At 43.7% G+C, this 14,833-nt stretch overlaps 1 protein-coding gene across 1 annotated transcript in view; it reads left to right on the top strand.

Moving 5' to 3' along the window:
• The window catches only part of MGARP (mitochondria localized glutamic acid rich protein), a 358,811-nt gene that overhangs the window by 37,177 nt on the left and 306,801 nt on the right, over positions 1–14,833 (top strand). Inside the window, exon 2 of the mRNA XM_086962171.1 lies at positions 6,654–6,757. Coding sequence (XP_086818297.1) covers positions 6,654–6,757 — 104 coding nt within the window. The remainder of the gene's footprint in view (positions 1–6,653; positions 6,758–14,833) is intronic.

Genomic DNA, 14,833 nt, shown 5'->3' with positions numbered 1-14,833 from the left:
ACATATTTTACTCCACGGTTTATGGTTTTTAGCTGAATGGAAAACCTTTTTAAAACACATTTTTTTCACTTCTGGAATTACTAATCGGGATCAAGCCCTCAAATTGTTGGTAGACATGACCTTTTTAACTGGCGTATGCGCAAATGGGAGATTTCAAATCCATACGGGAGTCATTCAAAGGTCTGTTGAATAATTTGTAAGGGACCTTGTGGGTTGATAGACCCTCCACCAAACTGCTTTTTCCTTTTATATTGTGTGATATGTTTTAACCACTTTTTTCTGTGTATGATTTTAGGATGTATTTATACTAAGGTCTAAATAAATAGGAATTTGAATCACTGACTCCAAATATCCCTGTTTTCAGTGAAGCCCTCATATAGCGGAGGAACTCTTTCACCAGTGTCCAGCAGATGCTTTTAAAATAGTTTCCCTGATTACTTTTACGGCAGTTATGGAACGGACCTGTAAACAGGTATGCCCTCACATGTAGTATAATGCACCCTGCCTATGGGCTATAAGACCTACTGTAGGGGCGCTTACTTATACTGCATACAGTGTCTCCTGGCATGGCACACAGGCCTTGTGCCAAGTTGTGTTTTCACTTTTGTCTGCACCAAGATACGCAGCCTGCCATGGCAGTTTTGCACGATCTTAGTGAGGGGTTCGTTGGGGTGGTACAATTCTTGCTTCTGCCTTTGGGGACCGTTTTTAGTACCTCAGGTCCTAGGTAAAAGGGGTACCCTTTACTAGGGACTTAGAGGGTGTTATAGGTATAGCCAATTGGGGAAAACAACTGCACAGTTTTGTGAAAGAGATCTGGCCCTGGAGACCTGGTTATTAGGTACCCAGTGCACTTCCAGTCCAAATCACATCAAATACCAGGCAAAAAGTGGGGGTGACGATTGCAAAAAAGGGCACTTTACTCCACCATGCATGGATCCTCTGCTTCAACTCTCAAATGTCCTCTTTGTGTGTTCCTCTTGCATTGAGAAGTTTGCAAATGGCTGGTAGCGACATGGTGTGAATCCTTAGTATTATATCAGTGTGTCTGTGAAGCAACCATTTACTCCCCAGTACTACCCTTGCTTTTAATATATATTCTTAGATATTATATCGGTCGTAGCTGCCCCATCCAGATGCCAATTTTGTTACCATGTTTTTATTCATGTTAATGCACAAGCTACAACTGTAGATACTTGTGAATTAAACAGGACACAAAACAGTATATTTAGTGAATGGCTATGTTGAAAAGCCCATGAGTAGGGTTAAATGTCTTAACATGCACTGGGGAAGAATTAATTGAAAAATTAAAGATTAGATGCAGCCAAACAGTGCAATCATTTAACCTTTAGTTACTTTCGTGCATACAAGTGCATTGCAGACAAAGCAAGACAAGAAATATGGAATCTAAAGAACATCCTGTAAATTAGACGAACAAGTGTTACCTCAGTCTGCTTGTAGAAAATATTTAGGAGGGAGGATCGGGGTGCTTATTTTATCTTCTTTTTTTGAACAAGAGAGTACAGGTGAGGGGTGCAGGAACAGAGTGGGCGGCATGAGGTGCTGAGAAGCAACTCTTGTTTTGGCCGAGACTTTTGTAAAAAGATTTACGGGGGACGTTAATGCTACAAGTAGGGCAATTGTTGAGAACACTAGAAGCGCTGATTCTTTTAGGGAGGGATTATTAGGCTTTCAGGTTCAGGTTTACTCCGTGAACCTTCTTTATCAGATCTTCTCTATAAAAACCCCTATTTTTAACCCTTTATTTAATACTTGTCCCAATCCACGAAATAGTAGTAGATCATATGCTATCAAAATATCACTACAAAAACTTAGTTTTGCAGGTTTTAACAAAGATACAGGTTTTAACCGTGGGGGACAAGTATGTTTCCTCCAGGCCCATTACATACATTATAATTTTTTTTTTTTAATTCAAATCATTTTTGTAGTAGAATACAACCAAGAAACACCCATGTCTGCACAATGTATCTAGCAGGATATTCATACATAGTTTCAAAGGAAGTCCCTGAAAAGCCCCTTCATCATAAACGTCCATCATTAGTTCCTAGATAGGCATTCCCCATTACCCCATTTGCCTTTGTGTTCTCAAACTACATATTGATAGTTGAACACTAGTGGGACAATTCTACATCTATCTCGGTGGTACCTTCATCCGCCGACAAAAGATGTCCTTAGTGGGTCCCAAAAGTCTTTCAGTCTGCCAGCGGGGTATAGCACCCCTGGGAAAGAGTCTGTCCATTTCTTTACAGTAAACCATGTCCTTTTTCTTATCTACCATTGTATGCTCTGACCTCGTCATCTATCACATTGCTACCCTCCGTTTCATGAGTAGTAAGGACGTAGCCACAAATCGCAGATGAATCTTAGGAATGTCTTTTACATACAGCAACAGTGTAATTATCATTGCCATAGGCAGCAGGGCTCCCAATCTACTCACCCCTCTGGTCCTTATTACATGTCCCCCCAGTAGTCTGCAATTTCGGGCACTGCCACGCCAGGTGGAAGAAATCCGCCACTTCCCTTCGACATCGGTGGCAAACGTCTACGGTTGAGGTATCACATTTTTTTATTGATTGGGAGGGGGTGTAGAGGCAGACCACCTGCACAAGAATTTGAAGTGTCCGGTTATTAGAAGGCATCCTTCATCTATACCAAGGAGGGGCCAATGTCCTGTATCCATTGTTCCTTCGCTTTCATTTCGGTCATGATTCGTGCTTTGATAATTAAAGCATTAATAACCGAAACCATTCTGTCCACACTCCCCATCTTGATCAATTTTGTAAGTATGTAGCACTCACTTGGCTGGTGGGCTCAAGAAGGTATTCCAGACTGCATGTTCTGTGTTGCAGTTGTTGATACCCCCATATGTCTGAAGGAGTTGTCACCCCTTTGTCCTTCAATTAAGACATTGAGATAAACTTGCCCTCGGAAAATAAATCCCCTAGATTGGTCAAACCTAATTTATTCGGTTTGTCCTGAGTGCTCACTATGTGAGTGGATGTTAAGTGGGCGTGGTTAACTATTGGCAGGAGCAGAGTTTGGACATGAGGCAAATAACTCAATTGCGCTGTACCACTCCATGCATGTTTCATATTAGTAACATTCCTAGAGATTTGGGGTGTGGTGCAAACTGGGGTTTTCAGTGACCCCTTCTCTCCAGTCAGATATCTTGCCATTAATAATGTGTTTACAGTTTGGTGGAGGAAGGAACCGGAATTGTGCACAATTTTCCTGTGCAGAAAGGTAGAAGATTTGGGGGCCTGGTACAGCTAATCCCCTTGCTTCCTTTGGTCTGTTTAAAATGTCTCTGCCCACTTATGCTCCCTTCCAATCCCAAATTAGTCGCATCAGTATGGTTCTTAATTTTGTTGAAAAGCTCTTAGGGAGCCACAGGGGGATATTCATAGACCGTTTTATTTATAGCTCTGAATCCAGACATAAAGTGTGGTAGTTTTATCTTTTTGTCAACATTAGCCTCCAGGTCCATCAATGTTTTACCATAATTTTCTCTCGGCATAGTACTATTTTTTTGGCAAATAATATATCCAGACATTTAATATAATCTGTTTTCCATTGCAGGTGATTAAGGTGGGACTGTAAGCTGCTTTATGTCTGTACCAGTATAACAGTCCTTTGTTGGAGGGCATTCCTTAACCAGATTCTCCCCTCGATTAAATGCTGATTCCAGAATTTGAAGGATTTCCAGTTACCCTTCAATGCCAAATCAGACCTTATGTATCATAAGAGTGTGACTTTTTAGATACAAGCGGCTCTCAGTACACCACGAAAGAAACTTTAATTATTACTGCAAACACTAAAACAATTGTTCATAGGAGACTCTATCACCAGATTGTTTAATTACTAGTTGGGAACTTACAGTAGAATATTGTTCTCTCTTATTCTATTTCAGCCAGCCATACCCTCAAGACATATTTATTAGAATAGCTCAGAAGAACTTTATTCATGTAAATGCAATTAAAAATTCTTTTTTTTTTTTGCTCACAATTGATCAAACTGTGTCAAGTTACGAATGTGTATATACAAATTGACAATAGCCGACTCGAGCAAATAATTTTCAGTAAGGATTGTACATCAATAGGGTGGTCCAGGAGCTTAGCTGTGTAAGACTCAACGGTGATTATACCTTTAAAATAAATGAAAATATTATCCTCCGGAATAGAGAATATGGAGCACAACAAGGTGTGAGTCTGTGTGTCCCAGTGGCAGTCGCTTAATGAACAGAAGAGAGATTATGAAGTATCCACTTGCTAGAATTCCCAATGGGACTTCTGAGTTGATAATTAAGGCTATTATATGAAGTGTTCATGAGGGTAAAACACTGCTGCCTTCGCAAAAGTCAGGGGGTATTGAATGATATGCTCTGAGTGAGGCATAATGTCGCCCTGGAGTACTGGAAGGCACAGAATGTGAAAGTAAAGTCAGTAGAAGGAAAGAGACACATGTAGAAGTTCCATGGAGTACTCTTGCACTTCCAGAGCAAGGCTCCACTCAAACAAGCAGTTTAGTAAAAATGCATCAAAACCTAGATATGTGCAGGCTTTAAAAGAGAAAGGAAAAATCAAGGACAAAATAAACCACATTTATCAAATTATAGGAAGAGCTCACCTTAGACAAGTGAACACCATGTAGTAAATTGTCCAGGAAGTAGTTTTGAGCTTAAATGAGCCTGAGGACCAGATGACAGCTATGGTAAACGAACCATTGCAGAAAACAAGTGAATGGTGTTTAAATGTAAGAATCCAAAGATCCCGATGTACTTTTGCTTTGAGGACATATTTTCACCAATAGAATTGAGTACTCACCTGGAGCATACATGATGGAGCACACATATAGCGTTTTAGACTAATTTAGACAAGCCATCTTACGAAATGTTTTAGTGAAATGACATTCTTTCAAGAGCTAAGAAGCCTTAGCAGATTTTAGATTTTGTTGACTATTTATGTACCTCTACAGATACTTTTATGGATTAAACCTCAGAGATGATAAACTTTTAGGCCAGTAGCTTATAAACGTGTAATTAAAGAAATCAAGATTCAGTGATCATACTTATTCACCCTATGTGCAGATGGTATAAATAGACTCACTGTGTAGCAACTAGTATCGATGATCTTCCCAAACAAGGAACAAGACGCAGGAGAGCAGTATAACAGTATAGTGGTTTTGAAGCAAGGAGCCAAGACATTAATATGATCCACACAATATAACACAGCAATTTTGTCATGCAATGACTTGACACTTGAAATATGACTGAGATGGCTTCATATTTGTTTGGGCTAAGCTATTTTATTTTGTCAGATTGTTACTCTTGATCTAGAAGGAATTACTATAGCGCATTCTGCCAGAGAATTGTCCACTGTGGACCAACGTTGGGTAACATCCTGCTAACAGTTTTTCAAACTGTAACGATCAGTATTTGACTTTGTACTGATTTGTGTCATTTCACATTTACATATCACTGAAGGATTTGACCTTATGGTGAACTGGGTTGAAGCTCTATGAATTAGATATGTGCCATCTCGCCTGATCACAGCTTTAAATCCCATCAGGAGTGACTCCTTAAATTCTGCTGCATTGAACAAAAGGAGTACCAATTTTGACTGGTTAACAATTGTTTTGTAATTGCATTTATATAGCACTTACTACCCCTGACGAGGCGTCATAGCGCTTTTTTGTCGCGTAGCATGCTACTCCCGAACCCATAAAGGATTAGTGTCGAATAGTATAGTGAAATATGTGCTCGTTACAGACTGCAATGTTTATACCTACAGTCAATCAGAGAATGAGGCCTGGAGATTCTGATCCAAACTTCACAACAAAAACATGGTGTTAAACTGGTAAAACCCCTTGCTCAACCACAGAGTAGCTAAGAATAATGGAATTTAACAGAAAATGTATAATTTTACAAACATAAAACACTGACAAAATCAATAGTTGTGGCTTTAGAACTATGGGTAACATGTACTTATGTCACCGGCTCTTTGTGTGTCCTATTATAATTGTTCCAGAATGCAATACATTTACAGATACATGCAAATTAAAATAATCCCCATGGCAGTTACAAACATATAAAAAAAAATAAACAAGAAAACGCTTACATCCAAGGTACCTTGATTGTATAGGGAATATTGTGATGAATCAAGTATTGTTTTATTATTTTTAAGAGGTTATTAAAGCTAATGAGCGGCCACTGTGAATATAGCTGTCCAGTTGTATATTGGTATTTTGACCAGATGCCTGGTTATTTAGTCATTTAGTAAGTTAATTTATGTATGGTACCATTAAAGCTAAAGCATTGCTAATAGTTAGCAAATTCTTTTTTTTCTTTGTACCAAATTTACAAGTAAGGATCAAATATTTTTCAGGTTCCTTCTCATTACTTGCTGAGTTTCATATCATCTAGGCTTGTTATACTTAAATATATTTAAAATAAGCATAGCAGATGGGGTAAGGGACGTGCAGGTGTTGAAGCCTAAGAAAACTATAGTTGCATCCTTTCAGGAAAGTAGGCAATAGCAAGACTATAGAAGTGTATGTAAATGATTGTTACCTGCTCTTAATTCATGCTCTGAATTGTGTTGAGGTACACTAATGTAACAATTTGGTTGTTTTAGCTCTTGTTCGGCACATGTCTGCTAGCAATGCCCCTGGTTCCTCTGGCAGCGGTATGATATACTACATATTTGTTGGCGTTGCAACTGCTGGCGGAGGATTTTATGTAAGTGTACCCTTCTCTTTTGACATTAGTAATCATAACCATCTTAAGTTAACTAAACAATGCTTTTTCTTCTATTTTTCTAAAGAAAGTACTGCTGTTATGAAAATGCTGTTCTTGTTAATTTATCTCTGTTCTTATGTACCTGCCGTTTTCTGTTGACATAAGTGACATCCAAAGGTTCAGAGAACTAAAGAGATACCAAACACTGGCCGTACTAGAGAGCCTCTACACAGTCCCTAAAGACCGATTCTCTCATAATTATGTAGAAAAAATATAGTACACAATCAGTCTTTGATACTTGTTTCTTTAGTAATGCCCTCAAAACCTTATCATATATATTGTATTGTTATCTATACTACTATTATAAAGGAAGAACTTTGCACCTTCGAGGTGGGTAAACTCGGGAACCACAGTGCCAATCCACACACCCGATACATCATTGTAATTGTCAGGGTGTGCAGATGGACATAGGCTATATAAAGTATAAAAATATGCGCTGGCAAAAAAATTAACACAAAAAAGTAGTCCCTTCGAAGTAGCGCCGGCCACGACCTGCGTGCTGACGTCAGGAGCGCGGGGAGGAGCGGCTTCCAGGAACGCGAGGAGGAGCGGCGGACATTGCGTGGGGGAGGAGCGGTGACGAACGGCGGAATGGTAGTGAGGACCGGCGGACAGGCGGGAGGAGCGGTAAGTGGCGAGGAGCGGCGGAGAGGTGAAATGAGGAGTGCGGGGGAGGAGCGGCGGCTGAGGTAAGGCTCCGGGCAGGCGGGGGTCGGGGCAGGCAGGGGACGGGGCAGGCGGGGGACGGGGCAGGCGGGGGACGGGGCAGGCGGGGGACGGGACAGGCGGGGGCCCAGGCTGCTTGACAATGTCGGGGCGGGCGGGGGTCCGGGAAGCCTGATTGCTCCCGGACAAGGTCGGGACGGGCTGCTAGTTCATAATATTTCTGTACCTGATCTTGTGCACCAGTGTTTCCAGGCTGGCGGTTACTCCTATGTATTTATTTATTAAGTGTTTTTTATAGCAGAAGGCCAACTAGAGCTTGTAAAACTAACCTCTGGCCTGCTGCTTTGAATTTGTATTAGACCTGTGTTGGATGGTATGAGGATAGTGTGGGCGGGCGTACTGCTCCACTGCCCATGTTTTAGTCTGATTTGGGTGGTCTGTATTAAGGCGGTCTGTTTGTGTTCATAGTTGATCAGATCTCTAGGCATGTATGCATGCATCCTTCGGGTTTCTTCTGACCCCATACCCTTTACCCCCCCAGCTCCAGGAGCGGAAATGAAAGAAAGGAATTCCACACATTAAGACTAGGATGGTTAAAAAAAAATAGAGCTACTGAAGCCTTTGATTGGTTAAACAGTGTTATCTTCCGTTTACTCCAAGAGAACACCTTTCCATATGTTACTTTTCCAGGTTTCCAATGTAAGAAAGTGAATAATTAATTGGGGTGAATGGTAGACTTGTTAGGTCCAAAACAAGGTTACTGTAATTTAAACATGAGCTCAGTACAGCTAACACTCTGGGAAACTGAAACGCTTTTCAATGTCTTACACTGGTGGAATTGTGATGCTTTAAAAAAAAAAAAACTTGCTTGGATTGTTTTTTACTTTTAATTATGTGTGTGTTATCCCGCGTGATAAATTGCTTCTAGAATACTGCTTGACGAATTGCTGCTAGGAGAGTTGCTTCTAGAAATCAAAACCTTTGTTGGGGGCTGCAAGGAGTACGAGACGAGGAAACTCTTCACATACATTAGTATTCACTCCATAATATAGTGTCCAAAACATGTAGTAATCAATCATGAAGATGAATTATGCAAAGGTCAGTCTGGTAGCCAATTGCTCTGTTGCATGATCATATCAGCAAGTGGCGGGTCCAGTAGGCATTTCTACCAGTGACTAGGGTTACCCTGTTCTGTCATTACAGGACCTTGGTTAAAAATGCCTGCTTCCTTGCCCACACAGTCCCATACAAATGTACATACTCGGAGTGTGTTTGTCTGGGTATGGGGTGTCTCCGCCATTCCGGGATCTTATGTTTATAAAACATGTCAAACGGAGTTAAGAACTGGGATGCTAGCTGCCGGTCAGTGTCCAGTAGGGCACCATGCGTACATAGAACGTCATAAGTCTCGGTCGGTGCCCGGGGGTGAGGGGGAACCCGCTCACCCAGCCAATCCCGTGGATCAGGCCCAGAGGGGAAAAGGGGAGGAATCCATCTCAATCAGACACTCACTCCAGACTTAGAGGGGTGTTGCTTTCTCCGCTCGTGTCACTTGGGGAGTCCAGGTATTCCCATGCATGTAATATGTCCTACCATTGTTCTGCTTTCTGACGCAGCCCTCTCATCTCCTCCCTACATAGCACTCTCTCCTCTGCCCGATCCACGTCGTTACCTCCCTCCACCACACAGAAGCTTGCGGTCCTGTAGGTGCTTTCCATGTGAGTGCTATACACAGTCTAGCCAACTCCAGGGCCAGATCTAAGAATTTATTTCCCACTTTACGTTTAGGTGGCCTAGGATAGAGTCCCAACTGCAGACCTCCACAGTGCAAGGAAGCGTACGGTCTAATGCAGTGTTGAGCGCCGGGAGTACTATGTGCCAAAATGTTTGTGTGACCCTGCATGCCAAGGACGTGTCAAGGTAATCGGCATCTTCCCAATTACATCTTGGACAGCCCCTTCGCTCTCCTCCCAAAACTTCAAAAATCCGGTGTGTAGTAAAATACGTCATGTTCACATAGTTAAATTGTACATATTTCAACCTTGTGCTCCATGCTACTGCCTTAGGGGTCGCCATGACCCTGCCCCATTCTGCATCCGTGCGGTCTCTCTCCAAATGACTTACCATTTCTCATGCAACCGGACCCTGGGGTCAGCGAGGCCAGGCACAAGGACTCGTAAAACCATTTAATTTGGTGTCTTGCTTTGCCCAGAGTAATCAAGGAATGCAGCACTGTATGCGTTTCCGGCTCCTTTCTGTTCCGATCCCATAACTGAGCGAACGCCCTCTGTAGCCCCTCGTACACTAGGAATTGGCCAGCTGACAAGCTACACCCCTCCACCAACTCTGCAATGGGAAGCAAAATCTTCTCCTGATAACAGTCCCCTGCGGTTTTGAGGCCCACCTCCACCCAAGGAGCCAACTACTCTGCGGTCATAACCTGTTGAGGCTCGCTGTGGGGCAGCCCCACCAGAGGCAGTTCTGGGGAGTATTTCGGAGTGTTCGGTATTCTCTTAATGCTACTCCTCCAACATTGTAACTCCGTGGTCTGCAACAAAGATGTGTAGGGAACGTTTGTTGTGTGCATCAGGAGTTTCGCCAACAAGAGACTGGGGCTCTGACCAGGTTCCGCTAAAAAGGTCCTGTCTACATTTACACCCTCCAGCCATTGCATCTGGGCCGCGAGCTGGTACAACTCGAAGTCAGGGACTCCCAAACCTCCTGCATCTTTAGGGCGTTTCAATATCGTTTGTGACACTCTACACTTGCCATCTCCCTATACTAGATATCTCACCACGGAGTCTAAGTTATAAAACCAAGCTGCAGGCAATAACACTGGCATGTTGGCAAAATAATATAACACCCGGGGGAGCATAATCATTTTTATCAAGGATATCCTGGCCATGATGGGGAGGCGTAGCGTACCTCAAAACTGGACACTAGATCTAAGGGATCGCATGGCTTTAATAACAAAAGAATGTACAAAGTTCCCCAAAGGAATAAGGATTAACAGAGTGTCTCTCTCACTGAAGGATGTGTACAGGTGTACCGGGGAATACAATGAATTCCTTATCGGAACTTAGGATGCCTCAAACAACTAAAAAGCTGGACGACTGTTGTCATCCTACCTGATGGTTGTTTCGTCTCATCATTGGCCTCCTGCTCCAACGTCCGGCTGGCGGTGCAATGCCTGACGGGTAGCACGGAGTGCTACACTTTGGTGGAGTTCTTTTGTTCCTATCCAGTGGATGAGTGCGTGTGAGGGGGCTGGGGGGTGAAGTAGTGAGCGTGAAGGAGTGATTTAAAAAAAGGTCAGTATAGTCCACTCAGACAATTTTATTCGTGTGGCTAACTGCCTTATTAAAAGAGTGAAGGGAGGGGTACCGAAGCTCAAAGTAAAGTAGTTGGGCTTCGTTCAACCCTCACCTATGGTGTGGTCAACATGTTTCATGCCGTGTAGGCAATTCTTCAGGACCTTAGTGTGCTCATAAACTTAAAAAAACGTATCCGGGCTGTCAGATGTACCATATACAACCTGCGTGGTCGAAAGTACCAAGGCAGGATGGAGACCTGCGTGGATGCCCGCTCCACAATCCCTGGAAGAAGGTCCCCACAGACTGTCCTTGTGGGGCCTGAGCTGTACGGTAATTACCTTCTACGCTCGAGGCGACCGCTTGTCAGCACCTACCCCTCCCACGGCGATGGAGTAAAATCGCAGGCTTTACCCAAATTCCCTTCTCTCAGGTCCTCCAAGGAATGGAAGATCTGGACACCCAGATATCGGAAGGTTTCCGAAGCCCAGTTAATGTCCGCAGGCACCTCCGGTGGGCGCACTAAAGGTCCAGCCACTGGGAAGAGATGTCTTGCGTTTATTGACTCGTAGCCTTGACCGTTCCCCAAACATCTCCAAGTGTTGTAGGGCCGTGTCCGCCCCCGAGCTGCATGAAAGAGATACATGAATAGATCATCTGTGTATAAGGATATGATGTGCGTCCTTCCCCCTAATGTTAACCCCATGCTCTCTCCCCCCTGCTGAAACAACTCAGCCAGAGGCTCTATCGCCAAGGCGAATAGGAGTTGCGACAGGGGGCAGCCCTGACCAATGTTCCCTCTAATTGTTTTCCTCTGTGTGCGGCAGTGTAGGGTCTCTGAGCACTGCAGCCATGCCTATGTGTGCTAGTAACCAGACTGCGCTTGTGCACAGCGCCAAATATCACTCCAAACTTTTGCTTAAAAAACTGAAAAGACGTTGCATTTCCACACATACAACTCACGTTAAGGGGCTTAAGGCAGATTGCAATTTGGATACACACACCATGACCATAATGGTGAAATTGGAAAGAGAGGGAAGGAAAGAGAAAGAGAAAGGCTGCCAGAGGCTTTGGAGAACTGGGAAGGAGAACAGAGAATGGAAAACCGGTAAGAGAGAAAGCAAAGAACAGGCACCGAGAGGGAAATGGAGACGAGAATGGGATGGAAGAGAAGGGGAAAGTGGGTAAACGTGGAGCGGAACTGATAATGAGGAAAAAGAAGAGAAGGAGACGGCAAGAGCAGCTGGGGAGTGGAAGAAAAAAGGACAAAAGATATGTCAGAGAAGACCGCGAGTATGGTATGGCAATGCTTCAGAAATACTGTCTCTGCATATCGACATTGGGGGTTCTATAAGGAGCCTTTTTGGCCATCCTGTAATTTCTAAATGCTTGCTCTATGTAACCGTGCTCACCTGAACAAACTAAGAAGGGTGGAAGGCTGGTTAGGCCTTGCCAAGATTTTTAATCTTGCCAAGATGCAGGTCTGAGCAAATGGCAGCTGCAAGTGTATAAATGACTGATCCATCTGTCGGCAGTATTCCCTTCACTAACACTTGCTTCCCTTCTCTTTTTGAATCTCAGGGGCAGCAACATTGTCATGGTGTCACCAGAGCTTTAAGTGGAAGCCTTTTCCATATTATATACAAGCCATAGTTGCTGCTTGTTTATCATCTGCAACTAACAACCACTGACAAAAGCCAAAAGTCCGACTTGTTGTAGGTACGATGTTACTTGATGTATCGTATCTCTGGATGCAATGACAGAAACAGGAAAATTCAAGTCGGGGCACGCTATGCTAAGCACAGAAAAGTTTAAAAAGTCACACATTCACCCCACAGCGCAGCTCTATTAAGAAGAGAAATATAGCAAGTCTACAAACCTGGCGTGCCCTTTACACACCATGTTTGTAGAGTTGCTGCATTTATTTTCTTTTTTTAAATTTTAATTTCTTTATTGATCTTTTAATAAACATCAAAAGCAAAACAAAGGCCTCACAATGACAGTTGATGATTGTCGTGCTATGTGACATAGGTTAATTCAATACATTAGTTTGTTCGGTTCCAGATATCAACCGAGTTCAATCATGAGTAAGTACAATGCATTAAAGCCTATCCCACCTTCCCCTATCCAACTACAGTCCAAACCTGGGGCCCAGCAGACCAATGTAAAAACAGACATATCACCTAGAAACCAGTGACCCACTCACCCCAGCCACAGAATAACCACAGCTAGAATAAATAGTAAAGACATTCATATACTACACTCTGCTGCACTAGCCAGTGGAAGAGGCCACATCCTTGTCCACTGGTGGAGCATCCGGGGCATTTGACTGGTATTAACTCTGCATACGTTGTCAATTGGTCTTTACTATAAATAAAGTCTTGCAACCAGTCTTTAAATTTAGGGGCCCTCCCCCTGCCCCATCTGCAGGCCACCTGTCTCTTAGCCAGTAACCGGGCCAGAGCAGTGAACTTTCTAAGCACCCAGGGGATATCTGCTGTATAAAGCAAGCATCGGGGACTGTGGAACCGGCATTTCAATCCTCTCCACCAGCGCCGCCATCACCTCCCGCCAATACACTCAGACTTGAGGACAGGACCAGGCCAGATGCAAGAAATCAGCCCCTTCTTGACGGCAGCGTCATCTTTCTGGATTTTATATTTACGGAGCAGCGCAGGGGGGCAATAATATTCTATGAAAACTTTTAAAATGTATTATTCGCAGTCTGCTGCTAGCGGTGATTTCCGCCATCTCCGCGCAGCAGTAGTTCCACTGCTCATCAGTGAGTGCGGAGTCTAATCCCGGTCTCACGTGCCTCTAGCAGCCGGCAACACAAGCGGTCATTCCAGCAGCGCCGCTCTATAGATGCGTGATACAGCGTTTGATGGTCCAGCCATCTTTAATGTGGTGTGTAAGACTTCCAGCTGAGTGGGTACCTGTGGGAAGCCTGGAGTATTCCCCTGTAGTTCATGTTTGAGCCCGATGTACAGAAAAAGTTCAAGAGGGGTAACACTGTCCCCAGTCAACAGCTCCTTTTGGTCTTTGAACCGCCCCTCGTGATACAAATCACCCCACATTTGCAGCCTCCTCCTTCGCAGCATATCTCGACACAACGCTTCCTGTGTGACAGGGGCATATGGCAGATACGGTAGTGGCACCAGAGGGGAGTAAGGTAGGGTTTTGTCCATTAGTCTTGTTAAACGGCCCCATGCATTATTGGTGCATGATACAGTATGATGCATCTTCAGCTCACCTGGAACACGCGCCCCAAAAAAGGAAGATAGGGCATAGGCCACATGTACCCTTGATCAGCAGCCAAATGCGGCATGTAAGGCGGTGGATGTAGCCAATACATGGCGAAATGAGCTTGGGCGCTTGGGTAGTATAATTTCGAATCTCCCCCTGGAGAAAGGTTGAGTATTGAGCTTCCATCCCAGTCGAGCTTTCCTCCCACCTCAAGCCAACTTGACCAACAACGATCGAAGGGTATTAAAAAAACACTCCCCGCATGATAGGGTATATTAAGGAATAAATAGTTTGGGGTGAATTTTCATTTTCATCAGGGCCACTCAGCCTGCCAGCGAAAGTGGGAGGGTGATCCAGCGGTCTACACATGTGGTGATCGTGTCAATCGCTGCACCATAATTAGCTCTAATCGTCTCTGCACGATCCCTAGTTATGACGATCCCCAGATATATATATATATATATATATATATATATATATATATTTTTTTTTTAAACACATTTTATTTGTCTGCACGTACATAGAATGCTTAGCTCTGATCCCTGGAGTCTGCTGCACCCAGTAGTTTAGCAATAATAACATCGTCAGACTTTTACAGAACGTACAAACAACCCCCCCCCCCCCCCCCCCCCACCACCATTGCGCTGCTGCCATTACTGAATGGTAAAATAACCATTTCGAAAACAAGGACACGCCAAGTCCATCTGATCACCACCTGAGCATAGCTAAAGGTCCATCTGTCAGATTGTTGGGAGGGCGGCCCTCTCGATTAGGGGGGGGTCCAAGTCCAGCA

This window comes from Lissotriton vulgaris, chromosome 3_1 (genome assembly GCF_964263255.1).
Source record: "Lissotriton vulgaris chromosome 3_1, aLisVul1.2, whole genome shotgun sequence".
Lineage (NCBI taxonomy): Eukaryota > Metazoa > Chordata > Amphibia > Caudata > Salamandridae > Lissotriton > Lissotriton vulgaris.
The sequence above is the reverse complement of the archived record's forward strand: the minus strand, read 5'-3'. Positions and strand labels throughout refer to the sequence as shown.